Source organism: Symphalangus syndactylus, chromosome 6 (genome assembly GCF_028878055.3).
Source record: "Symphalangus syndactylus isolate Jambi chromosome 6, NHGRI_mSymSyn1-v2.1_pri, whole genome shotgun sequence".
NCBI classification, from domain to species: Eukaryota; Metazoa; Chordata; class Mammalia; order Primates; family Hylobatidae; genus Symphalangus; species Symphalangus syndactylus.
The window spans coordinates 101,076,312-101,102,973 of NC_072428.2; the positions used below are offsets into that span (position 1 = coordinate 101,076,312).

The 26,662-nt window shown below is 35.1% G+C and overlaps 1 protein-coding gene across 7 annotated transcripts in view; it reads right to left on the reverse strand.

Annotated features, from left to right (window-relative positions):
* Window positions 1-26,662, reverse strand: part of IMMP2L (inner mitochondrial membrane peptidase subunit 2) — an 886,329-nt gene that overhangs the window by 214,126 nt on the left and 645,541 nt on the right. For all 7 annotated transcript variants that reach the window (XR_010121572.1, XR_010121573.1, XM_055283713.2 and 4 more), the window contains one exon: window positions 5,403-5,505. Coding sequence is in view for 5 of the 7 variants with exons in the window: in XM_055283713.2 (XP_055139688.1) it covers window positions 5,403-5,505 (103 nt within the window). In the remaining 2 variants the exon portion in view is untranslated. The remainder of the gene's footprint in view (window positions 1-5,402; window positions 5,506-26,662) is intronic.

Genomic DNA, 26,662 nt, shown 5'->3' on the forward strand with positions numbered 1-26,662 from the left:
TCCTGAGAGACTTTCTGTTTCATTTTACTGTATGGACATTTCTTGGTGTTGAACACAGCTTCTGAGAATGGGCTCTCTTTTGAGACTTAGTTATATTTGGTTATACAAATATTTTCATTATAATGGTATCTCCTTTAAGTGGCTTTGATCTTTTTATGGGATGTATGCCTTTGTCTATATCAGTCAAATGAAAATTATATCTAGGTAAAGCATGTGAAGTTGCCAGGTTCCAGTACTGTTTATGGGAACCATGAGAAACATTTGATGAAAAACCACAAGGTAAGCCTTTATGACTTATTAACAAAACCCATAAAACTATTGTTACCAATATTTTTCTATAAAATACAGATTATTTTAGTTCCTATCAAAAATTTCTAAAGAATAAGCATGTACTACAAGCAACAAGAAAATATAACCAATTAAAGTCTAAGCACCATTTTTTCAAAGAAAGTGTGAAGAGAATACTTCATTTGGATCCTGTCAACACTGTCTAATGACCTTTTCTAAATTTGAAATGGCTGATTTTAAATAAAAGCTATTCTAGCTGCTCTAGAGAAGTTACACAAGGAAAATGCTACAATTTGACAATAAAAAATGCAATGAAAATTCATTCTCGTGTATCACAAGATTATTCTGTATTGTATAGGCAGAATATTTTCAATGCAGCTGAAACCCATTAGCCACTCTAGGCATAAATCACTTCATTCACAAAACATACATCATCTAGAGTGCTTTACGTAATGCAGGATTTTTACCAAATAGTTATTTTCACTGATTTCAGAACACTCTGTTCTACCAAATCCTCCTGGGAGATTTCATGGGTTTTCATACACAAATGCTCTACTTCTCAAAGAGGCTCTGTCATGCCCCATCTAGAGTATTTGCTGCAATGTGTTGGGAAGGACTGATTGTCTACCTCCCTTCCATCCTTCCTTGAGAGTGGGGATTATACCCTAGTACTGGTAGCATCTATTGACCCTCTTACCTGCTCCTTCTAGGCATCAGGGTATGTTTTAATGCTTAGTGACAGTGGCAAAAGAATTCAGAAGGCTTACAGGTTCAGTGCACTCCTTATTATCTACGACCTGAATCTCTGTCCTTATAATCTCCGACTATTTTAAACATTTCCCAAAACTCAGTTCCAATTCCTCTCTTTGTCAACTGCCTTCGTGCATGCTTGCCTGCCTGCCTGCCTGCCTGCCTTCCTTCCTTCCTTCCTTCCTTCCTTCCCCCCCCCCCTTTCTTTCTTTCTTGACAGAGTTTTCTCTTGTTTCCCAGGCTCCAGTGTAATTGTGCAATCTCAGCTCACCGCAACCTCCACCTCCCAGGTTCAAGTGATTCTCCTGCCTCAGCCTCCCGAGTAGCTGGGATTACAGGTATGTGCCACCATGCCCAGCTGATTTTCGTATTTTTAGTAGAGATGGGATTTCACCATGTTGGTCAGGCTGGTCTCGAACTCCTGACCTCAGGTGATCCACCCGCCTCGGCCTCCCAAGGTGCTGGGATTACAGGCATGAGCCACCAGGCCCGGCTGTCAAGGGCTCTTAAAATAAAAAGTCCCATTCTTTCATCCTTCCTGCAACTCCAAGAATCTATTGTTTTGTTTTGTTTTGTTTTGTTTTACCAAAGAAGCATTATATAGGGGAAAAAATTCAAAACGGGTATGACTAGATACTAAATTGCTTAAAATGCCCATTTCCCACATATATTATAGAATCTAGTAATCTCTGCCTGGTTAAATATAACTCTTATTTCTCCTGACGCATCCCACCCATCAGGTTCCACAAGCCAAAATCAAGGTGGGCAAATCACAGGTGCTCAAAAATGTGTCTTGAAGGCATAAATGAAAAGCTTTGCATGATATAACAACATAAACTTTACTTTTTCTCCTTTACTTTTCACTGGTTTTTAAAAAGTGAAAATTTTTTTGCACTTCATAAACTTCAAAAGAATTCTATGGAATTTTAATATTCATTTTCCACACTTCTAAAAACATAAACTTTACTTTTTCTACTTTACTTTTCACTGGTTTTTAAGAAGCGAAAAATTTTTTGTACTTCATAAACTTCAAAAGGAATTCTATGGAATTTTAATATTCATTTTCTACAGTTGTCTATTTATCATCACTTTCAGACCACCAGTTCATTTCACTAATAAATAATAGTTCTAATGCTCATTTATTGCTAAAACTATCATCTCCTATTAGGCATATTTCCTTCACAAAACACTCTAGGGGGCTAATATTTTATCTAATAAGGTATCAATGAAATAAGTGATTGAATTAGCTCTTTTCCAAATGACTTGAAACTAAAAAGAACTCATATTTAGTATAACTCGAAGTTTCCATTCTCAGAAAGAGGCACTCTATCGTAAATAGTTTCTGCATCTGAATTATTCATATTCCCTGCACACAAATTGTTCGCAAGGTCACACTATGATCACAAACCTAAAAATCAAAATACATTTATACATCTTAGAAAGGTTATGTTTGCCTTGAAATGTAGAAGCCAAAAGTTTTTCTTCTAATGTCTTTTGGTCAAAGTAGCTAAAATAAATTATATATTTTAGGTGCTAAATAAATAAATAATTTACTTTAGGTTTATTTTTAGATACTAGAATTTCACAAATCACTACGCAGGAAACAGTGAAAGTATCTCAGTTTCTCTCAATTTAAAGCTACATAAAAATAATAGACAAACTTCAAAGTGGAAAGTGTACAAGCTAACTGGAGGCCCTAGAAAGAATCACATTTGTGTTTTCAGTAAATGGAACATATTAACTAGGAGAACAGTTCAAATATAATTACTAAAATTAATATTTATAATAAATGAAAGAATTGCTGCATGCGTTTTTAATTGAAGAGTCTGCCAATGTGAAGTTGTTTAAAATCACTATTAGAAATGTCACAGTTTTATATACATACAAATACAAATACAAAATTTACTTTTTATGTGCTTCCATTTTAAAGCAAGCAGAAAATTTGTCACTATCTACGATAATCAGTTATTTTGTGTGCTGGTGAAGAACATCATGGCTACAATAGAAAATTTATTTATCTACATAGAAGTAGGTGTTGTAAAGGAAAAGACACTAATTTCTTTCACAGAGAGGAAATTACTGAGAGAAATGCTTAGAAAATATTCTAAGCAACTACAAAGCAACACATTAGAATCACCATGTCTTTATGATATAATCCAGTAAAATCAAGTAGTAATATGCACTGAACAACACTTCCAGACAATTATCACAATTTTAAAATAAACTTATGAAAGATATTTATCGCACTAGAAATGCAAACTAAGGTCGTAAATTGGCAAATCCATATCATGAGACGAAAGGACATTTTCTATCATTGTGCAATGATCATATACTCAAGAGGGTTAGCATAAAGATATTTCAGAGACATCACACACAATGGAAACATTTCATACCCAATCACATCTGTGATGAGAGAGACACAAAATGGCTTTTAGGTAATCTTTTTCACTTGCGAGTTGCTACAAAATTTTGTCACAAAAGTCACTTCTATACTGTAAGTGACCTAAAACATTTCCAATCTGTTTATTTCACCTTTAGTATACCTTTCAAAAATTGGATATATTTTTGTAATAATTACTATTCAAAGGCAAGAAAAGGCCCTAGTAGTATTTATTATCATCATTGCAACTAGAAAAAAAAAGAAGTAGTAGTAGTTTCCTAAAGTTATCTTCCACACAGTTATATATGCCTATCCAACTCTAGCTCTATTACTGTACTGTCAGCCAAAGATGAGCCAAAGTGGCTGCTCCATTAGTGGCAACAGTAGTGTGCCCTCATACTATGTGAAAGAAATTGTTTTATTAGAGACCGCCAACATTAAATTTTAGAAAAAAAACTATATGGATAAAAATTTTTTCACAAACATATCTAAAGGTATTCAATATTAACTTATATAAGTTGAATATCCCTTATCCAAAATACTTGAAACCAGAAGTATTTCAAATTTTGGATTTTTTTTATTTTGGAGTATTTGCACTATACTTACTGGATGAGCACATCTAATCCCCAAATTTGAAATCCAAAATACTCCAATGAACATTTCCTTTGAGTATCATATTGGTGCTCAGTAATCCAAGAATTTTGGAGCATTTCAGATTTCAGACTTTTGGATTGGGATGCTCAACTTACATATACGTTAACAAGTATAGATATGTCTACCCTTAGGAAAATCTAATGAGTGAAGATCCAAGCTTTTAAACAGACTAGATAATGAGAAGCAGGTGTAGTGCCGGTTAACTCAAAGATTCTTCACTTTATATTAGGAGCTATTGCAGGGATTCATAAATACAGAATTTCTGTATACATTCAACATGAAAAAACTCACAAAATACCAGTTTAGTCTCAATTCTATGGAGTACAAGCATGGAATAAGGAATGTCTGCATTTCTACTATAAACTCAATGCTTCTAACATTCTACTTATAAAGGGTGACAGATCATGCCACTCCAAAATATGCCACTTTGACACAAGGATTACTTTAAGCTAAAGGCACTTGACAAACAGCAGATGCAAGGGCATTCTAATCTTTCCCTTTTCTTCCTGAAAGCAGGAGATACAATTTTTCATGTGAAAGATGCCTTCCCTATACCAGGAGGAAAAAAAAAAACATTATTCCATGGGAATTCATGGCAGGGGGCACGGAGGGGGTTCTGTACAAACAGACCTTGTTAAAATGTGTTAAAATAATTATCTTCCTTTAGCCTCGCCACATAATTTAGTCACTTTTCCACAATTAGGTCTCTTTGTTCAATCTAACATAAAAGTATGTACGTTTTTCCACCTGTTGGGGCTTCATTGCTTTATGAGGGCTCCTGCGCCACCTAAAACTTATTTTAAATTTGTTTGCTTTTCTCCTATGACTCTGTCTTATGTCAATTTAATTCTCAGGCCCAGCTGGGACCCTAAGAGGGTAGAGGTAAAGTTTGCTTCCTGTACATTTACCAATATGATTTCTGTTACACTTGCACTTTAAACTAATGATTTAGAAAACTGATGCCTATAGGTCTTGTACACATTATATCTCCTAAACATCAACTGAAAATGTAAGCTACAAAGTATTCCCGTGGGAGAAACAAAGATCTTCCAATTTGGAATAAGGTAGTTGGCCAAAAGCATTTTTTGGTACTTTGTTGAAGTGTCTGAGTTTTTTTCCCAAGAAACACACGTGCACACGCATACCTACATACACACTCTGATAGTGTACCTTATCTATGATACTTAAAAGGAAATTTTCAAACATAAACTATTTCACTATAAAAATCATGATCAGTCTTGGCTGAGTTACCTGAATAACCTATCTGACATACTTTTGTTCTCACCTTTGAAATCCAATTATATCAACAAGAAGATAAAAGATGACTTACCGGCCCAAAAGAATTACTGTCAAAACTGTGTCCATGATGATCACCTTCAACCCAGATGTGACCACGGGGGACTTTGACATACCGGTTTTTGTGTCCTATGGTTCTGGAAATAAACAGTGTAACCACTGAGATATGAGTAGAAAAGAGATCAAACTGCTGAGCATACAAACTCAGGAATGGCGAAAATATTATATAGATGTTACATACAGGTTAACCATGAAGCTTCTCCATAATTTCATTTTTAAGGAAGATGTGGTTAGAGCAATTTGAATCTATTCACAGTATTTTTTTTTCTTTTTATATTTCTATAGGTAAGAATTTTGTGCTTAGATAAAATGTATTGGCACTAAATATAATGTGTTGTTATTTAATATAATTCACAATATTCTAAATATGTATTTATGAAATCCAGTAAGCCCTAACAAAATACAGATCTATTTGTTTTTTTAACATTTGCTTTTAAGTTAATATTCAACTTTTCCAACTGATTCATGCACAACTACAATCTTCATTTTTTTCGGTCAAACTTCTCAAACCAATGGACAACACTTACCATAACCTCTTAATACTCTAAATTTCAGCATAAGTAAGAAATAATGGAAAGAACATAATCTGATTGACTTCTTGTTAGATAAAAACTACCAGTATCAGTTGAAAATTTTTAACCAGCACTAAAGTATTCCTAAAAATGAAAAATTTTTAACAATTGTGAAGACTAAAGATCGATGATACACATGTTGCAAAACATTCTATATTCTTAACGTTGTCAGGGAAATGGACTAAGAAAAGGCTATCTCACACAGTTTTCATAGCAACGTATAATGGTATAATGTTTTTCTCTATATTTCCATTTTAGGCCAATTTTTGGTACATCTTTAAGATACTAAAATGTTTGTGCCTTTTGACTTAGTTATTCTACTTGTAGAAATCCATTTGAAAAGTAAAATCAGAAATACAGACAAATTTATTCATTACAAGGGGTGTTCACACAAGGCTTTTTATAGCAAGAAAAAAATAATTTACCTAAATATTCAATAACACAGAATTGGTTCAATAAATTATGATACAACCAACTAAATGAAAGAGACAAGCTTACAATAAAATATTATCTAATCCCACAATAAGAGGCTATTTTGGGGCAGAGACTGCTTTTTTCTTTTTTCTTTTATCCCTAAAAAGCTCAGGAAAACGCCCGGCCTAAAGAAGCTTCTCAGTAAGTGTTGGCTGAATGAAGGAATGAATATTATCACCTCCAAAGCTGCAGAGTTCAGAAACTGAGTTTGGCATACATACTGTTCTTTGAGGTGGTGTCCCTTTGAGACTATTTTTATTAGTTAGCAAGTTGTATACGTGCAGAATAATACACCTAAAAAAACTAAACATAAATTGGTGCTACAGAAACTGAAACTATTCATTATCTAGGATGGTTTTTAATTTTCAAGATAATTTCAGTGTTGAATTACTTTACTTTAGATCAGTAAATCATTCATGCAAGGAAGCAATATTGTGGCTATTAGAAGCCCACAGTAAGTTAATGACTGCTGTTTATTTTTAATTACTATTGGGAAGAAAGTTTTCAGCTTTTTAAAGAAAAGTGAAAAACAAGTTGAACATATTTTTCCATCACATACTCTGTAATATAAGTGTTCTTCAATTAAAATCATTCAATTAGTTCCTGACATCACTACAGCTTTTATTATTAGATTGCCTCTAAGAACTAATATTCTACATGAAATGTTAATGACAAAGAGAATATCCTTTACTTAATTGCTGGCAAGGCATATTCTCCAAATCAGTCCAAATGTTTGTTCACCTTATTAAGCTGGGTATTTTGGATAAATGCTCAGAAAGGAAACAATTACCAATTTTGTCTCTTCAAATAACCATTCAAGAATTACAAAGGAAAACCAGCATAAAATCATTTCTGCAGTGACATGGTGAGTTTTAAATCAAGCATATTCCAGAAACCAGAAGAGTGATATGAAACCAAGGTTGAGTTTTAATGTCATATAAGCCAAGATACTTGTGATAGAAAGCAACAGCATCATAAAAGACCAGTGACAGTTACACGTTTCCTTGCACTGACCGTCTTATCTGAAAAATTTAAATATAGCCTTTATCCTATTATTTTCTAGCTGCTTACAGTGCTTTATTTTTCTTTTCTGAGCCTGCTAACACTTGATATACATTTATGGGTTTGTTTGTTTATTTTTTATGTCCCTCCACTAGAATGCAGTCTTTGGAACTTTGCCTTTTTTGTTCATAAGAGTATCCCCAGAGCCCAGAACAGACTACACAGAGTGCTCAATAAACATTTGTTAAATGAATGACCAAATGAATGAATAACTGAAGAATAAAAAATACTGCCATAAAGGCAGAATAATAGAGTGGAAAGTACATAGGTTCTGGAAACAGACTAAACCAGTTTTAATTTTGATACTATTACTCACGAGTAATCTTTTGCAAGTTATTTAGAGTTTCTACCTCTATTTGCCCATCTTTAAAATGGGACAGGACATACCCTAACTCAGCAGTCCACAACCTTTTTGGCAGTTGGGACTGATTTCATGGAAGACAATTTTTTTCATGGACCAGGATGGGTGGGGGAAGGTTTTGGCATGATTCAAGCACATTACATTTATTGTGTACTTTATTTCTATTATTATTACATTGTAATATATAATGAATCAATTATACAACTCACTATAATGTAGAATCAGTGGGAGTCCTGAGCTTGTTTTCCTGTAACTAGATGGTCCCCTATGGGGGTGATGGGAGATAGTGACAGATCATCAGGTATAAGAGTGTCAAAAGGAGCTTGCAACCTAGATCCCTCACATGTGCAGTTCACATAGGAACTTAGGGTTCATGCTCCTGTGAGACCTTAATGACACTACTGATTTGGCAGGAGGCGGGGCTCAGGCAGTAATGAGAGCAATGGGGAGTGGCTGTTAATACAGATGAAGCTTCCCTTGCTGCTCACCTCCTGCTGTGCCACCCAGTTCCTAATAGGCCACAGACCAGTACCAGTCCATGGCCTGGGGGTTAGGGACTCCTGCCCTAACTGGGCTGAAATGAAGGTTAGTAGTTAGATGAAAATATAATGGAAAGATCGTACAGCATAGTCTCTGGAGCCAGCCTATCTTGGCTTTTGTATTTAACTTGACATTTTCAAGCTTACATGATCTGCACAAGTTGAGGAAACTCTGTGTCAGTTTCCTCAGTTACACAACTGGGCAAGTAACAATACCTAACTGAAAAAGCTATTCTATAGATAAAAGTGGCATATATTAAACACTTGATAAGTGGATTCTCTTGTAGTTGAGACGCTTTTTAAGTAAAGCACGGAATATAGTTTCGATGTATAGTTAGAACCCAATAAGTGGTAGTTATTATTGCTATTGTCTTCCTTTGTCCATTATTTTCTTTCATTTTATAAGTCAGAATGTGTTCAGCCTCTGCTATCTATTAGCATCAGTTCTTTAAAATTACCTGAACTACGCTTCAGTAATTTCCTCTCCCCACGGTTGCACTGTAACTATAGACTATTTTTAATGGTACAATCAATCCTTTTTCTCTTTTGCTCTTATGTCCTTCTGGGACACTCTAAAACTTACATGTAAAAACACTATTTGTGTTCTGCATATTCAAATATGCAGAGAGTAGTAGGTGAAAGTACAATCTATTTGTGTTTTTACCTACTAGTCTCTTGTATATTTGAATATTGCTATGCTAATACAGAGTGGTTTCCTAGATACCAGACAGATTTGAAAGAACACTTAGAGCTATAGAAGAACCCTGGTAAAATTCATGCTATATCCTAGTGCATATTCTGTTTCTTGGGTTTCAGTCTAACTTTTTAAAGAATAATCCAAAGTAGCTTTAAAAAATATGATGTTAAAATATTGGGCTGGTTCCTTTTAGGACTGCCAAAGAAATACAATACTCCTAATAGAATTTCTCTAGAGAAAGAATTTCAAATAGCTTTGTGCTCCTGAATTCACATAAAAGAAAGACAAGATAATCTTTTTGGTGATTTAACAGTTAAGTGAGGTGTCAGCCTACAAGGTTGTATGTATCTATGACTTGCAAATAATTTTGGTTTTGACAGTCAGAAATGAGCTCTGTATGGTATTCTAACTACCTGTCTAAAAGAAAAGGCATTTTTAGTACTACCTTTACCAAGACAAGTTACCTAGGTCTTATAAATGGAATAAGGAATCATTGCCTCCAATTTGATTTGACCTTGAAAACAATGTTTTTAAGTCTCTGAATCTTTTGAGTGTCATAGGGTATATACAAAAGTATTGTCTAGGTAATTCTTGTTACCACAAGAAAGGAAGAATTTCTTATTAGAAGTATTTCCCAAATACATGCGCGCACGCACACACACACACACACTCTTAAGTAGGTCATTTATTTATATTAATAATTCATTATTGATTTAAGGTATTCTTGTTTCTTTATTTTTCAAATTATTCTCTTAGTTTTTCTCATTTTCCAAAGTAGTGGTTGCCCTGAGGATGTTTACTGCTCCCTGGATACTAGATCCATGGTTTTCATTGTCTTGAAGGACCAGAAGTCAGGGGCTCTGGACCCAGAAAGATCAACAGTTAGAACTAGGTCTCTTTATCATTGTTAACAGATGGAACCAGAAAAAAAAAAAAATCTACCATCAGGAAAGAAAAATAAAAAGAACACTTGCCTATGTAGTGTTGGCCTCTGAAAGAGAAAAAAACTCTCTCTTGAGAATCTACCTTCTGCTCTCAGGTGAAACTAAGGTTCAAATTCACACTACTTGGGTAGTCTGACAAAGTTAAGAATCAACTTTAATTGGCCCCAGGCATCTGGCAGAGAATAATCCCTCAAATGTGGTTTTCAGGTTTTCTATAGATAAATCCCAGCTGACAGGAACCCACAATCCAAAATTACAAATCTCATTTGGAAATACCCACCTTAGTGAGTCAGGACAAACAATAAGTAGCAAAATTAGACTCCTGCAAACTTCAAATACTGGATTTATGAATATACATGCTATATTTAAATATTTTTAAAAGTATAAAGGGAATTAAATACATGACTAAGGAAGAATATAATATTTTAAAGATAGACACTTGAAAAACAACCAAATAGAAATTCTAAAAATTAAAATATGTAACTAAATAAGTGGGTTAAAAAGCAAATTACTATGAGTTAAAGAAAGAAGTAATGAACTGGAGTAGAATTCAATACAGAGAGCTAAAGCAATGGAAAATATTAGAGACATTAGAAAGATATGGGAAGCATTGTAAGAAAATGTAACATCAGCATAATCAAAGTTCCAAAGAAAGAGAATAAAAAGAAACAAGAAAGAGATGATATTTGAAGAGAAACTGGTAGAGGATTTTCCAGAATTGATGAATGAATAAATGTGCTGGGCCTCAGAGATTGATATCCCAAAATACAGCACTTTGATGTGCTAAACTGAAGAAGCCTCAAGGTCTCTCTGACCTCCTTCCACCTCCTGTTTGTCAACCCATTGTCTCTCCTAAATAAAGGTCATGATGAAGCTGTTCCCTGACGTTCCCTTATCTCCCTGAAGTCCAGACTGGCTCAGAAGAAAATGGTTACCTCTGGTCCGTTCCCCGAATTTTCATTAATTGAATTCATATTGCAGGAAGAAAGTCTGAAGTCTCAACATACCTGAACAGGCTTTGGTCACAAACCATCATCTGCTTTATGGGTCCAACTTGTCTCAGGCCATTATATGTTCAACCCCATTGAATTCCCATAAAAATCATTTATTATCACCCTAAAATTATCCACACTTCCCCATCTCCCTTCCCCCTAAAAAGAAGGGTATAAAATGGTCTGTACTCCGTTGCGTGGTGTACTCGCTCTGTGACCCAACCCTCCACCGCACTTTGTATGCCTTTGCTCCTATTAATCTGCCTTTTGTCAGTTACTTTTCAGTCAATTTTCAAAGGGCTAAGGGGAAGTTTTCCTTTGACCGCTACAAATGCAGTTTCCGGAATCAGTGCAAATAACAAGTAAAAATCAAACTATCATACATTGTAATGAAACTGAAGAATGCTGAAGTCTCACTACTCCCAACCTCAAATTCTGAAAAGCTTCCAGAAAAAAAACATGGACTACCTTAAAAAAAAAAAAAAAAGAAAATTAAATTGACAGTAGAGTTCCCTTATTGGGGCATAATTTACATGAAATAGAATTCAGCAATCTTAAGTACACAACTCAATGAATTTAAAAATCAACAGTCACATAATCCCTATCTACATCAAGATATGAAACACTTGAGTTACCCAAAAAAGTTTCTTCATGTCTCTCTGTGAGCAAATCTGCCCCACCCTCATCCTTGGCTTCAGGCAGTCACTGTTATGCCGCTTTCTGTCACTACAGTTTTGCCTTTTCTAGAATTTTACATACAGGCATACCTTGAAGATATTGTCAGTTCAGACCACCTCAATAAATAAATAAATAAAGCAATATTGCAACAAAGAAAGTCACACAACTTTTTTGGTTTCCTAGTGCTTACAAAAATTATGTTTACATTATACTGTAGTTTATTAAGTGTGCAATAACATTATGTCTAAAAATACATACCTTAATTTAAAAATACTTTATTGCTTAAAAATATTCACAGACACATAAAACGAGCATATTCTTTTGGGAAAATGGTGCCAATCGACTTCCTGGATGCAAGGTTGCCACAAACCTCACATTTATAAAAAACGTAATATCTACAAAGTACAATTAAGGGAAGCACAATAAAACAAGGTATGACTGTAAATGACTGTAAAAAAACATACAATATGTATTCTTTTATTTCTGGCTTCTTTAGTCTAATGCTTTTGAGATCAATTCACATTGTTCAAACAAAAGTAGTTTGTTACTTTTTAAAAAAAATAGTATACTATTATATGAATGTACCAGAATTTATCAATCAGTAGTTCATGAACACTTTAGCTGTTTCTAATTTTTGACTTTTTACACAAATAATTTCAAATTTTATTTAAGATTCAGGGGGTATGTGTGCAGGTTTTTTACATGGGTATATTACATGATGCTGATGTTTGAGATGTGAGTGATCCCATTACCCAGATAGTGAGCACGGTACCCCAAATTCTTGAATATGAACACTAAAGCAGCTATGAACATTTCAGTGTAAGTATGACACATTTTCATTTCTCTTCCATAAATACGTGGTTGGCTCACATGGTAAGTGAATGTTTAAACTGTCAAACTGTGGCCAAATACCCTATTTTTAAAAGGAAAAAATGATTTTTTCTCTTTTTCTTTCCCCCCACCTCCTACTTAGTTCTTAATGAAAGCAAATATAGCCTTTACCTTCTCTCCACCAGGCATGGCAAGCTTATCTACGAGTTTACTTAGAAGTCCCAGAGACCCTACCTTGAAGCAAACCAAGTGCCTCCAGAACTCTCTTCCACCAGGAGGTAGCCTCAATTTACAACCTGCCTATGCCCACATTGGCACCAACCAGACCACCTGACAGGTAAGACATCCGAAGACCCCGTACCTCCTCACCCTCTCCCCTACATGTCGTTCATGCCAAGCCCCCTTTAAAAGCCCCGCCTTCTTGTCCTGAAGACTGAAGTGGTACCCTCAAGGCAGGAGCCTGTAATACCTCCCCTCAGGTACCGCAGGAGTAAAGTTACATTCTATCAGATCTCACTATTGTTAATTAGATACTGCAAGGGTTGAGGGATGGGACCTGCGTTTGGTTACAGAACTGTTTTCCAAAGCAGTGGGACTAGCAATGTATAAGAGTTTCAGTTGTTCCCCATCTCACCAGCACTTGATATTATCATTCTTTCCATTTTAGCCATTTTAGGGGCATAGAATGGTTTTAATTTGCATTTTCCTAATGACTAATGATTTGAGCATCTTTTCATGTTATCTGTCATTTGTACATCTTCTTTGGTGAATTATCTATTCAACTTTTAAAAATTAAATTCAGCGATCTGTCTTATTACTGAGTTGTAAAAATTCTTTATATAATCTGGATATAAATTTTGTATTAGATATGTTTTGTAAATATTTTCTCCTAATCTGTATGCTTTTAAATTTTTCTTAAGTTTTTTCTACAAAGAATATACATTTTTAATTCTGATGAAGTCTATTTAAAACATTTTTCTTTTAAAGTACATGTTTTTCATAAGAAATTATAGCTTAACCCAAAAATCATAAGGATTTTTGTCCTGTGTTTTCTTCTTCTGGTTTTATACTTTTAGGCTATTTATAATAATTTTTATGCAGTCTGAGGTATGGTTCAAATTTCAATTTTTTACATATGGTTATCCAGTTTTTCCAGTACCATTTTTTGAAAAAAGTATTCTTTCTCCCTTGACTTACCTTTGGCAACTTTGTTAAAATTAATTTACCCTATGTATCAGTCCATTTTCACGCTGCTGATAAAGACACACCCAAGACTGGGCAATTTACAAATGGAAGAGGTTTATTGGACTTACAGTTCCACGTGGCTCGGGAGGCCTCACAAACATGGATGAAGGTGAATGGCACGTCTCACATGGCGGCAGACAAGAGAAGAGAGCTTTTGCAGGGAAACTCCCATTTTTAAAAACCATCAGATCTCATGAGACTCATTCACTGTCACGAGTACAGCACAGGAAAGATCCGCCCCCATAATTCAATCACTTTCCACTGGGTTCCTCCCGTGACACGTGGGAATTGTGGGAGTTGCAATTCAAGATGAGATTTGGGTGGGAACACAGCCAGACCATATCACCCTATATGGATGGGTCTTTTTCTGGACTCTATTTTGTTCCATTGATGTTTACACCAATATCATACTGCCATGATAATTGTGGCTTTATAGGTCTTCAAATCAGGTGCAATTGAGTCCCCCAATTTTGTTATACTCCTTTCCAAACCCCTTTGGCTATTCTAAGTCCTCTGCATTTCCAAACAGATTTTAGAATCCGCTGTCCATGTCTATGCAAAGGAGCCTGCTGGGAGTTTGATTGGGATTGCACTGAATCTATAGAGCAATTTAGGTAGAAATGACATTTAACAACATTGAGTGTTCTGATTAATGAACATAACATATCTTTCCAATTTTAAATGTCTTTGAAAATGTTTCTGTTCTGTTGTGAGATTGATAGCATAACAGTCTTGCACATACTTTCTTAAATTAATATCTAAGTATTTACTGTTTTAATGTTATTTTAAAAGATATTTTAAAATTGTAACTCCCAGTTTTTCATTGTACTACATAGGAATGCAGTTGATTTTTCTCTATTGGTCTTGTATCCTGCAGCCTTGCTAAACTTTCTTATTCTAGTTTTATTTTGTAGAGTTCTCAGAATTTTATGCAAACACAATCATGTTTTGCTGGGACTACAGGTGTGTCCCACCATGCCCCCGCTAATTAAAAAAAAATTTTTTAGAGATGGGTTCTTGCTATGTTGCCCAGGCTACTCTTGAACTCCTAGCCTCAAACTATCCTCCCACCTCAGCCTCCTGATTAGATGAGATTTGTACGCAAAAGTAATTATGGTTTTTGACATTTTAAAAAGTAATGCCATAAACCACAATTACTTTTGCGCCAACCTAGTAAAATAGTAAAAATACTATTGTAATTATAACATAATTACAGACATTATATAAGTTGACTGAATATAGAAAAGATAACTCCACACTGTAAAGAAAATACATTTAAAATTAGTTTTCACTAAAATGATGATAGATTGCATAAAATGTGAAAGGTGTAAATGTAGGGAGGCCCCTTGAAACTATTGCTATGGAATAAAAGATGAAATGCTCCTAATTACTGTAAATACAAAGTTGCATGCAGGATTGTGTAAAGACAATGCCAGGTTGGACTGCCAGAACGAGCCAACAGCGCGTGATGTGCTTCCCCCTGCAGAGAGCCCATGAATGGACGTGCAGTCAGGGAGGTTTCACATCACCAAGATTCCTATCCCAGAAAAGCAGATGTTCACAGCTCTGGGAATGGAATGTGACCCTTGTGGAAAGCCTATAAATGGATGCATGGGGGGCGCCTGTCCATATGGATAAGATAGGGCTATAAACGCCCTCATCTTGCCACGGCTCTTCTAGGCCTCTTTAGGGTTAAAGCATACTCCCCTCTGAGAATTCCTGGTCTAACCAGTTGTCTAGCTTCATGTCCTGTTTCCATGGATTGTCTGTAACCAGCTTTTGTTGCAATTGTTACTGCTGATTAGTATTTTGCTAATTATAGATTATGGAAAGACTGTGTTTCTGTTCTAAGGCTCTGTTAGAAATTACTGATGCACACACTATATTGTAACTTCTTATCCCTGTATACTGTACTTGTACATATAAATGTACTGTACTTCTACATACAAATATTATGTTAAAGAATTACTTCATCCCCACATGACCATCTCACCTCATAATCAAATGACCCTAAAGCCCTCACTAACCTACCCCCGCCCTCACTAAACTTAATAATAAATGCTGGTATAACCAGTGCATTGTTGGCACCACGGGACCAGAAGGCGGTGACCCCCCTGGACCCAGCTTTCACTATCTTGTGTGTGTCTATTATTTCTCAACCTGCCGATCCGCCTAAGAGCAACAAAGAGAGCCCCATTGCATTGCGGGCTGCTGGCCAGATTCCGCAATATGTAAATACCATAATTAGTTTACCTATTGTTAAATTGGACTTTATCATAGATACAAATAGTGAATCATATCATTATTCTATGGATGACTTCTGGCAAACCAATTTAAATAAAATAGTGAACTTGTAAAGTATAATTTTATTTTTCAAAAAAATCAATATTTAATATAACTGGTATTGTTGCATTTGTTTAGAAAATCTTCTCTCAAAATAATTTCCTGGGTGTTTGCATCATCATCATTTAGTTTGTAGGTCTTTTCCATATGCTAGTATGCTAGTTATATAGGGAAAAATATATTTCAGTGCATTCTGCTTTTGTTTTTTTTAGAGACGAGGTCTCGCTTTGTTACCCAGGCTAGAGTGCAGTGGCATGACCATAGCTCACTGCAGCCGTAGTCTCAAAGTCCTGGGCTCACATAATTTTCCCACTTCAGCCTCCCAAGTTGTGAGGACTGCAGGCATGTGCCAGCACGCCTTACTTTTATTTTTTATTTTTTTGTATTGACAGGGTCTCACTATGTTACCAAGGCTGGCATCCAACTCCTGGCTTCAAGTGATCCTCTTGCCAATTTTAAATAAAGAATCTGGAAGCTACATGTATGAAGTAGGATTGGGGAAAGCCTTTTTAAGTAAGATTAAAAAGCAAAACGTATGCTGTCAAATAACATACAAAAATACCTGAGTATTTTGAAATTAAAAACTTTTGAAAGACAAAATGTACCATAAATCCAGAAGTCAACAGATTAACAGTATCTATGGGGAGAAAATGTTGTACAGATGTTGCATATATAATGAAATTATTTTTAAAAAAGACAAACAATCCAATTGAAAATGGATAAAAGATACAAATAGGCAAGTGACAGATGAGACAGGAAAAACTGCTTAAATTCACTAGTAGTCAAGAAAATACAAATTAGAGTAAACATGACTTTATAGCCAACAGCAGAAACACATTGCTGGCATAGGTATAGGAAACATGTACACTCATGTTGCTGGTAGAAATAGGAAGAGTTATAATCTTTTTGGAAGCAATCTGGCAGCATCAATAACATTTTAAAAATTCATTTGCCTTATGATCTAGCAATTCTACTTCTGGGATAGTGCCGTAACATAACTATGTAAGGACACAGGTACGATAATGTTTCTCATAACACTGTTCAGAGTGGCAAAAAATCTGGATGCAAAGATAATACTTAAAACCGGATGGCTTAATAAATGATGATACATCCATACCATGGAATGCTATATAACCCATAAAAAGAACAAATTAGAGCCATCAATTAACTTCAGAGATTTTTCAAAAATTATCGAATAGAAAAGCAGAAAAGCGCATGATATGATTTATATAAATGCAATATATAAAGATTTAAAGAACAATAATTGTGTCATAGCAGTGAAATAAGCAGAAATTAAAAAAGAAGAAAACAAACACTAATTTATAAAAGCTAGGAGTATTAATTAAGGGCAATATGTCCAGGAATCCTCCCATTTGGTTTTTCCCTCGGAGACTGAATGCATCAGTAAATAAATGATAGAGGGCAAGAACAGAGGATGAATCAAGTTCATGGAAATATCCTTTATTTTGCCATTGCTAAGGGCCCTCAACTGGCTGCTCACTACGCTAAGCTAAGGATTTCTCAAATGCTGGTTCTAACAGGATGCCTGTTAAAATAATCATTTTTGTTTAAGTAATATACTAAAATGTCTTCATACTTAGAAGTCTAAAAAGTTTGCTTTTTATTGCACAGATTGGGGAGGCAAAAGAAAACACAAAAACAAAAACAAAACCCAAAAGCCAGAACAAATAAAACACATTCTCTACTTCCCTAGAGACTGCTCCCCATCTGTGAGTAAAATTACGAGTGAAAGATTTAAGAGTTGGGGCACATACTGATGGGCTGAGTCTACAGTGGCTCTTCCTGTCATATAATTCATAAAGAATCAAAAGGTACTCTCCAGCTAGAAAATCAGCTCTTTTTCCTGAGTTTTTTTGTTGTTGTTGTTTTTTGTTTTAATAAAGAACTTAGCAACCATTCTACACAGTCATTACAATAAAGTTTGTTATCCTCTTCTAGGTGGGAAGCTGAGGAAACCTGCCTTTGTGCTCCTATTTCAGTTAATAATGTTTTTAACTTTTTAGGCCTTCGGGGCCACAAAGACAACTCTTTAATCAAGACATATGAACTGATTGATTTGCTTTCTTTTCCTTTGATCTTTATAGAGCTTGTAATTTTATTTTTTAATAATTTCTCTGTTAACTCAACTCATTATTTATTGCCTGCAATGATTATGAAACTACTTGATATTCAAAGTATAGAATGATACAGTATCTTTTGAATGAACTTCGCATTTGGCTTTTTAACCCCTTTTTATGTTTTAACTATCTACTAATAACATTTCTATATACAAATACATTACAAGAACCCATTAGAATGTGGTTAAATTTGAATTGGAATCCTTCGTTTTACGTGACCAATGGTGCAAAATAATAGAGATACCTTATCAAAGTCAGCAAAGATTAGTTTGCTATTATCATGTATTTTTCTAACTGAATATTCCTTTATGTGAATTATTCCAACAGTTTCATGTGAACAATAGTACTACAGAAAGAGACTACAATGACTTCTTAAAAGAATTGCCATACTACATTCCATATTTGACAGCTATAGATTATTCTTCATTAAATATAAATAATAATAAAATAAGTTTTATAGAGTATCAAATAAGGAATTCTTGCTAATTCAAGCCCAAATTGCTTCAGCCCACATGAACCTATATTACAAACCCATATTACAATACCCAGATTACCAGCATTCATATGAATGTAGGGCAGTGAGTTGTTTAGAGTCAGATCTATTTTTCTTTCTCAATACAGGGCATTTTTGTTTTACTAGTACAAGGTGGGTGGTGGGGTGCTAACCTATGAATTCTCTGGGCTACAAAGCATGAAAGGAGTTATGGATCAGAGCACCGGTATGTTTGCTATTAAACATAAAGCTCACATAAAATGTTCTAGGCTATTTTGTGCCTTGTAGAACTTTGAATTTTTTTGTGTATCTTTGTATGCCTTTGAATATTTGCTATCAATCACCTAAGCCACAATAATTGGAGAACAAAGTTCTCAACGTCCAAGAAATATGCTTGATTATAAGCCTGACTTTTTCTTTATGAAAGAGAAAAATCAGGGAATGTTCCATTCAGATAGGAAGAGCAAGAAATCGTTTTTAAACTTTAAATGTAACCCCAAATAATAATAAACAGCATAAAATTGACTTCTATCTCCACTGGGTTGGTATGGTATATGTCTGACCCATAAGAAATTGGATTCAAGAGGATAAAGTGAATCTTTAAAAGATGTAATTTCTCATATTGTTGTGAAGATCTCAATTGAAGAGTAAATCCTCCATAAATACAACCCCTTGACACCCTGCCACGTAGGCCAATTGTTGTCCTCTAAATGTAAATTATTAAATGATCTAAATCACTTCATGAAACTTTAAAGCCAGATAGAAAACCATAGCAAAAAAGGCAAAAATATCCAGGATTCAATTTACTTATATCCGAAGAACAACAATCTCTCTCCTTTCCTCCTTAGCGTCCATGCTGGTACAAGCCACCAGCATCTCCTTCCTGGACTCTTGCAGTCACCTCCTCACTAGTTTTCATGTCTCTCTTCTCCTCCATCTTTAGTCATTCTCCACACAACAGATCCAACCATGTCATCCTTCTGCCCTACTGAACATTTTCCAGTGGATTCCCATCACAGTTAAAATAAAATATAAACTTCTTACTTTGGCTTACAAGCCCTGTATCTGAGATTCCCAACCTTAACATTATGAACATTTTGAGCCAAACAATAGTTAGGAGGTGCTTCTGTCCATTTTAGGATGTTTAGTAGTATCGCTGGCTTCCAGAAACTAGAGCTGGTAGCATCCATTTTGCTATTGTGATAACTAAAAATGTCTCCAAACATTGCCAAATGTCCAGAGGGTGGGTCGGGGTGGTGGGGGGCAGTATGTGTGCATTGTTCCTTCTGGGAATTACTGTCTTATACCATCTGGCCATGGCTACACTTTTGACCTCATCGCCTCTTGCTCACTCCACTGAAACCACACTGGCCTTTTCAATGTTCCTCCAAACATACCAAGGGTCCTTCTAACTGTGGCTGTTGCTTCACTTGCTGTTCTCTGCTTGGAATGTTCTTTGTTCAGACTTATTTTCTAACCTAATTTATGTTCTATATTCCTATTTAAATGTCTTCTCTCTATTTAAAATAGCTCCTCCTGTCACACTCTACTCCTCAGCATACTTTTCTTCATAGTACTTAACTACTCCTGGGTTTATAATCTATCCACTGTTTACCTAACTTTTTGTCTGTCTTCCTCACTTAACTGCAAATTCCACGAAGGTAGAGATTTTAGCACTGCCTTCCTGATTCCTAAAACTGTGCCTGTCTGTATTTTCAATACATACTCAATAAATATATACTGACTAAATGGATATTCATCGAATGAGTATGGATTCTGGTAGTAGTCCTCTAGAATACCATAAACAATTTAGGGTTGCTATTTCCCTCATTTTGGTAACAGCATCATATACTATCTTAAATTGAAAAGGATTTCAGATATCTTCAGGTAACATAGTCATCTTACAGATAAAAAATTTGAGGCTTGGAGAGCTTAGTTTGTCAACAGTGCTAGACTTGCTTTGTGAAAATTGAGTCTAAAAACCAAACCGATGACTAACACATTTCAGGACTTCTTTTTATATTCTCCCTTGTGGACATTTTACCCATACTGATGGAAGCTTCATTTACAATTACATTTTTAGAAAAAGTGGAATTCAATCTGGATACAGATATTGTATATAAGTAATATTATTTAAGAAGGCTATTTGTTGCTATCCTGATTAAGTGAAGACTATTTTGTCTTGCATTATTTAGTAGGAAATTCAATCAGTAACATACCAGATTATTTTTTAAAAAATGATGGCTTAGATTCTGATTACAAACTAAAATATCTCAAAGATTTTTTAGATATATCTGAAATAGATATAAAGTACAGATATTTGGCAGAATTAGATATATGGCAGAAGTACTATCTGAATGGATTCATTTTACAGACTTTATAGACTGCTTTGCATCAAAGCTGTAAGACTATATGAAAGATAAACATTATTGAAAGATATAGTATTTGGATTTGCCACAAGTTATGGTAATTTTAACATGATTAGTAAGGTACAATTCTATCAACTCAACTCAGTCTACATTTATAAAAAAAGACATTTAAAATGTACATGATTTTGGAGGGTTAAGGGGGATTAAAATTTTAAGTATGACAAGCTTCTGACCTCAAAAACCTTATGTTTAAGAGATAAGTATAGAAAAATCACCACAAAGCAAAATGTGATAAATGGTAGATTCAAAATATAATAATGATATTAACAGCCTACTACCTATTAATTAATTATAGAAAAAATAATGTAATAAGTGACAGTAAATTAGGTTTTGTGAAACAAACAAGAAAAAACAGTAATTAAACCCAGATACCTAAAAGCCTGTACACTTAACTAATGGTCCATACTCCTTTAAAAAAAAAGATTAATTCTGATTGGGCTGATCCTGATCTGGAAAATTAGAAAAATAAAATAGAGATATGTCATGAATGATACATATATATATATTTTGTTACTATATATATATAGTATATATATATCAAAATATATCAAATTTGATATATAAATATATATATATTTTGATACTATATATATATATATATATATATATATATAGTATCAAGGGTTCATGTTGGAAAAACCCTGAGTTCTTTGGTTTGTCTGAAATGTGGTTTAATGGAAACCACCAAATGTAGGTTGTAGGTTGGAGATGGACTGTAGAGAGACTTTAATATCAATCTAAAGAGTATAGACTCTATTTTGTAGGCAATGGGGAACACCTGAAGGGTGTTAATAAAAAAAGTGACAAGATTATACTTAATTATCCTCCTGACACTAGTAGCCTGAGGGCCAAATGGATTCAGCTGAACAGCCAGCGACCAGTGAAAGCCATTCTTCAATAAATTCAATACAATTAGGTTCCCCCAGAGTGGTGCCCTTGCTTGCCACACACACCAGGCTAACACTGATTACAGGGACAATATGTGAGTATACGTGGTATGTGGCCGTGTATTTCTTTTGGGTAAATTTTATTGTGGTAAAAGCACTTATCATGAGATATACTCTCTCAACAGATTTTTAAGTGTAGGATACATTATTGTTGAGTATAGGTACAATGTTATATGTCAGATTTCTGAATTTCTAGATCTTATTCATCTTGCTTATCTGAAACTTTATGCCAGCAGATTAGTAACTCTTCATTTTCCCCCCTGTAAACTCCTGGCAACCACCATTCTACCCTTTGATTCCATTGATTTGACTATTTTAGATACCTCATATAAGTGAAATCATGTAATATTGGTTCATCTTTTTGTGACTAGCTTATTTCACTTAGCATAATGTCCTCAAGTTCATCCATGTTGTTGCATATTGCAGGATTTCCTTCTTTTTAAGAATAGTATTCCATTGTTGTCTACACCACATTTTCTTTATCCATTCACCTGCTGATTGACATCTGGGTTGTTTCTATATGCTGTCTGATGTGAAAAGTGCTTTAGCATATGAGCATAGGAGTGCACATATTTCTTTAAGATGCTGATGCTGGATCATATAGTAGCTCTATTTTTACTTTTTTTTTGTAGGAACCTCCATACTGTTTTCTATAGTGACTGTATTATTTTCGATTCCCACTGACAATGTTCAAGGGTTCCAATTTCTCCACACCTTCACTAATATTCATTGCCTTTTTTTTTTAATAGTCATCCTCACAAGTGTGAGGTGATATCTCATTGTGGTTTTGATTTTCATTTCTCTGATGATTTGTGACATTAAGCGTTTTTTTTCATGTAAGTGGTTTGCCATGTGTATGTCTACTTTGGAGAAACATCTACTCAAGTCCTTAGCCCATTTTCTGATCAAATTTTTGGTTTGTTTTACTATAGAGTTGGAGGAGTTCCTTATATATTTTAGAGACTAACCCCACATTTGCGGTTTGTATATAGATTAAGCCCAGATATATAGTTTGTAAATATTTTCCCCCATTCCGCAGGTTGTCTTTTCATTCTGTTGATTGTTTCCTTTGCTCTGTGGATTTTTAGTTGATATAGTGCCACTTGTTTATTTTTGTTTTTGTTGACTGTACTTTTAGTGTCACATCCATGAAATCACTGCCAAGACCAATGGCATGAAGTTCTTCCCCTATGTTTTCTTCTAGGAACTTTACTGTTTTGGGTTTTACATTGAAGTCTTTAATCCACTCTGAGTTGACTTTTGTGTATGGTACAAGATAAGGGCCCATTCATTATTTTGCATATGGATATCCAGTTTTCCCAGCACCATTTGTTGAAGAGAATACCTTTCCCCACTGTGTATTCTTGGCATCCTTTGCAAAGATCAGTTATATGCATGGATTTATTCGCAGGGTTTGTGTTCTGTTTTTCCTATTCCTATCTAAATGCTTGTTTTTATTCCACTACCTTAAACGAAACAGATTACTATAGCTTGCTTCTTACTGAGACCTAATTGCATTCAACTCACCCCCTTGTTTTACGGGCTTGCCATAGAAGGATCACTAGGAAAGTAAAGCATGTAAGTACTTCAGCTTTACAGCTCTAGTGCATCTTAGGCTAAACTGTGATTTGTCAGTGAAGGTGAGTCCAAGAGAGGCCTGTCTTACTTCTTAAGCACCAGAACCACATAATTAACATAATCTCTATATCTTCTGATTGGATATCTATCTCATTTGAACAAAAGCAATCCTGTTTCACCCTTATCAAAAATCATTCCACTTAGAGTATAAATGCTTACAATTATATTCTTTTCATGGTTACAAAATACCACTTTGATTAGATAAAATATGCTTACTATGGAAACCTCTACAATCACCTAAACCCTACTTACAATCTGCTGTCTCACTTAGTTATGTGTTCACATTTAGGGACCTGCCTTGCAGTTGTGTATCTATTACTGACAGGACTTCTCTACTACAAATGATCGACCTGACCATAATACGTAAAAAATAACAAGTTTTTGGGTCAAATCATTTCCAAGTCAAAATTTTGCAAGATTCCCTTGTCATATGACTTCTATCCTCAGCATCACAATATTATCATTAATCTTTAAATCATTGTTAAGTCTGTGATTGCCTTAGAGATTTATTAAGAATAACATACTAGGATTAGGAAAGTTTAACTTTTTACTATCCTTAAAATCAGATTTTTGAAAACTGTCTTATCCCCATTAAAGAAAAAAATAAAAAGGATGAATACACTCATTCTTTCCCTTCAACTTTTCGTTACTTTTTTTTTTCCTGAGTAGTTGTTTCAAACATATATAAGAGGATCTACCTGGTCTTGGGAGGTCTGCAAAGATTTTAGAGCAGGTAATATCCAAAACTAAAGGATAAATAGAACTTATCAGGTAAAGAAGTTTAGGAAAAGGCATTTTGGGCAGAAGGAAAGCACGTTCAATGGCAAAAGATGAGAGATCATAAAGTACATCGTGGGTTAATATTAGAAGAACCCTGAATTCTGTACTTTGGCTGGACTGTAGGTGTGATGTCACATATGGTACCATACCTCAACAATTAGAAATCCTCTCATCCAAAACAATCCAAACTGATAGTTGTCAGCTTGATTTTTTTAAAGTTGGCAAAGGCATGGAATTTATCATACTCTCACTTCTTAATCATAACACTGAATTATAAAACATGCAATACACAATTTATTTACCAATCTTTTGAAATAAGAAGTCATTCTCTTTGTGTATGAATCCATAAGTTGAAGTTCTGAAAAATCTTTCTGTCATACACCACACCCATACTGCACTATTTACAACTGCCAGTTTCAGTTTCTTTACATTGGAATGAAAAAGATATTTGTGACAAAATCTGAGTACAGAACGATTCTAGATTTTTACAAATTTTTCCCCAGCCTTTCACAGTTATCTCACCACATTTGACAGCCATTTAAAAAAAGAAAACTCATTAAAAGTTAGTCTTTCAAAACATTTGGCTGTTTTTTTCTTACTCATGTTTCATATCTTTAATTACATTAGATTGCTACAATAATAGGTACAACTAGCATGTTTGGGAATAATCACCACTGATTTTTTAATGCAAACATTTTAGCTGGTGGAAACAAAAGTATATAGTATGACCACAGAGTAACCTTTTAGCTGTGAGCATTCTAGGTCACAGACCTCAGACAAATGTTGTACAGAGGAATAAAGAGAGTGCTTGAATTAAGCTGGTCTAGGTGAAGAATCCATTTAAGACAGCATTTGTTTAGTTCCGTGTGACAGAATAAAATGCAAGATAGGCAAATGCAACTCTAGTGAAAACAAGGTTGGAAAAGAGAAAGAAATGAGCACTGTGTGCCAGGCTACCAAATTAGGGGGATTATTTGGAAAATCAGTATGAACAGTGCTTCAGAACATGGACTCTGGATGGAGGTAAATTGCCTAGGTGTGAAAGCCACCTTTCCGCTTCCGCTTAGCCATATGATGGTGGGCAAGTTATTTAACCACTACTGAATGATTTAATTAATTTATAATTGTGAAAAAAAAAAATACCAAAATAACCAGACTTATCTGGTTATTTTTAGGGATACACGAGTTAATATTGTAAAGTGCTTAGGACAGTGCCTGGTCAAAATAAACACTCAATTAATGTCAGCTTTATGATTAAACTAATGTGATGACTGATAGTAAAGCCAGATATTTCCCTGACCCCTTTGCGACCCTTGCAACAGGAGTGCCTTGCTTACTCAGCCCACAGCTTTCAACCACTTGCAGGAGGGGGAGCACAGGTGAGCAGGTGCAGGAGCTGGGGTGAACACTTTTGGGTGCTGGCAGGATCAAAACTCTGTAAGGGCCCTGCAGCAACATTAGGCAAGGGCGGCGGGTTGCTGGGGGGGGCGGTGCCCACGACTCCTGAAGCCCCAGAAGGAGTGTTACATATATAGTAACACATTAGTTTTGCCATTTATGGATGGCTTAAGTGTTAACAGCTCAGTGGAGGGTCAGTGTGACAGCCTTTTGTGCCCACACTTACAGCACCTGAGTTTTTGCCCAGCATCCAGGAAGAATGAGGTCACACGAATGAACTGAATTTGGTAAATGTAGGAGCTCTCAGTGTGAAGGGGAGCTGAAAGGAGGATAGAACAGAAAGGTAATCTTTTCCTGAAGTCCAGCTATCCCCCACTGGACTCCTCTCCAAAGCTATGCCATCAAGCTGTCCCTCTGAAGTCAAGTTGCTTCTCTTCAATGTCAAACTGTAGTCCCCAACATCCAACTGCTTCTCCTCCTCTCTCCCAGCTGAGTCTGGGGTTTTTATGGACACATGATGGGGGGTGGGGTGGACCATGGGTGGTTTTGGAAAAGGCAACATTCAAGTGGGAAAACAGGGATGTAAGTTCTCACTTTGGGCTGTGGTATCAGGCTTTTTGGCTTGAGGGTGGGTCCCTCCCTAGGGACCTACCCTCTTCTGCCCAGAATTTAC